At 73.0% G+C, this 371-nt stretch overlaps 1 protein-coding gene across 1 annotated transcript in view; it reads left to right on the top strand.

Moving 5' to 3' along the window:
• The window catches only part of FAM193B (family with sequence similarity 193 member B), a 12,015-nt gene that overhangs the window by 8,464 nt on the left and 3,180 nt on the right, over positions 1 to 371 (top strand). Inside the window, exon 10 of the mRNA XM_019473788.1 lies at positions 1 to 332. This exon is cut by the window's left edge and continues 87 nt beyond it. Coding sequence (XP_019329333.1) covers positions 1 to 332 — 332 coding nt within the window. The remainder of the gene's footprint in view (positions 333 to 371) is intronic.

The raw sequence follows: 371 nt of genomic DNA, 5'->3' as shown, positions 1-371 counted from the left end.
GAGGGGGCAGGTGCTGGGAACCAAGCACCCTTCCAAGGCCGGCGCCCCGGAGCCGCAGCGGGCGGGCGGCTGTGCCGAGCCAGGGGAGAGCAGCAAGGGGCAGCCCTGGGGCTGCGGCGGCGCCAGGCTGGAGAAGGAGAGAAGCAGCGAGTGGAAAGGCCGGAGGGGAGAGGGCAAAGCGGAGCTGCCAGAGCCAGGGCAGCAGCAGCCGCCTGCCCCGGCCGTGGGGGACCGGCAGCTGCCTGCCCCCCCTGCCCTGGGAGGCTCCCCGCAGCCCAAGGGCAAGAGCAGGAAGAGCCGGAACAAGGCGGAGAAACCCAATACCTCGATCGGTGAGTGCCGGGAGCGCCGTTCTGCGCCGCCGTCCTCGC

The sequence above is a fragment of the Aptenodytes forsteri genome, unplaced genomic scaffold (assembly GCF_000699145.1).
Source record: "Aptenodytes forsteri isolate BGI_AS27 unplaced genomic scaffold, ASM69914v1 Scaffold54, whole genome shotgun sequence".
In the NCBI taxonomy this organism is placed as follows: Eukaryota; Metazoa; Chordata; class Aves; order Sphenisciformes; family Spheniscidae; genus Aptenodytes; species Aptenodytes forsteri.
The sequence above is the reverse complement of the archived record's forward strand: the minus strand, read 5'-3'. Positions and strand labels throughout refer to the sequence as shown.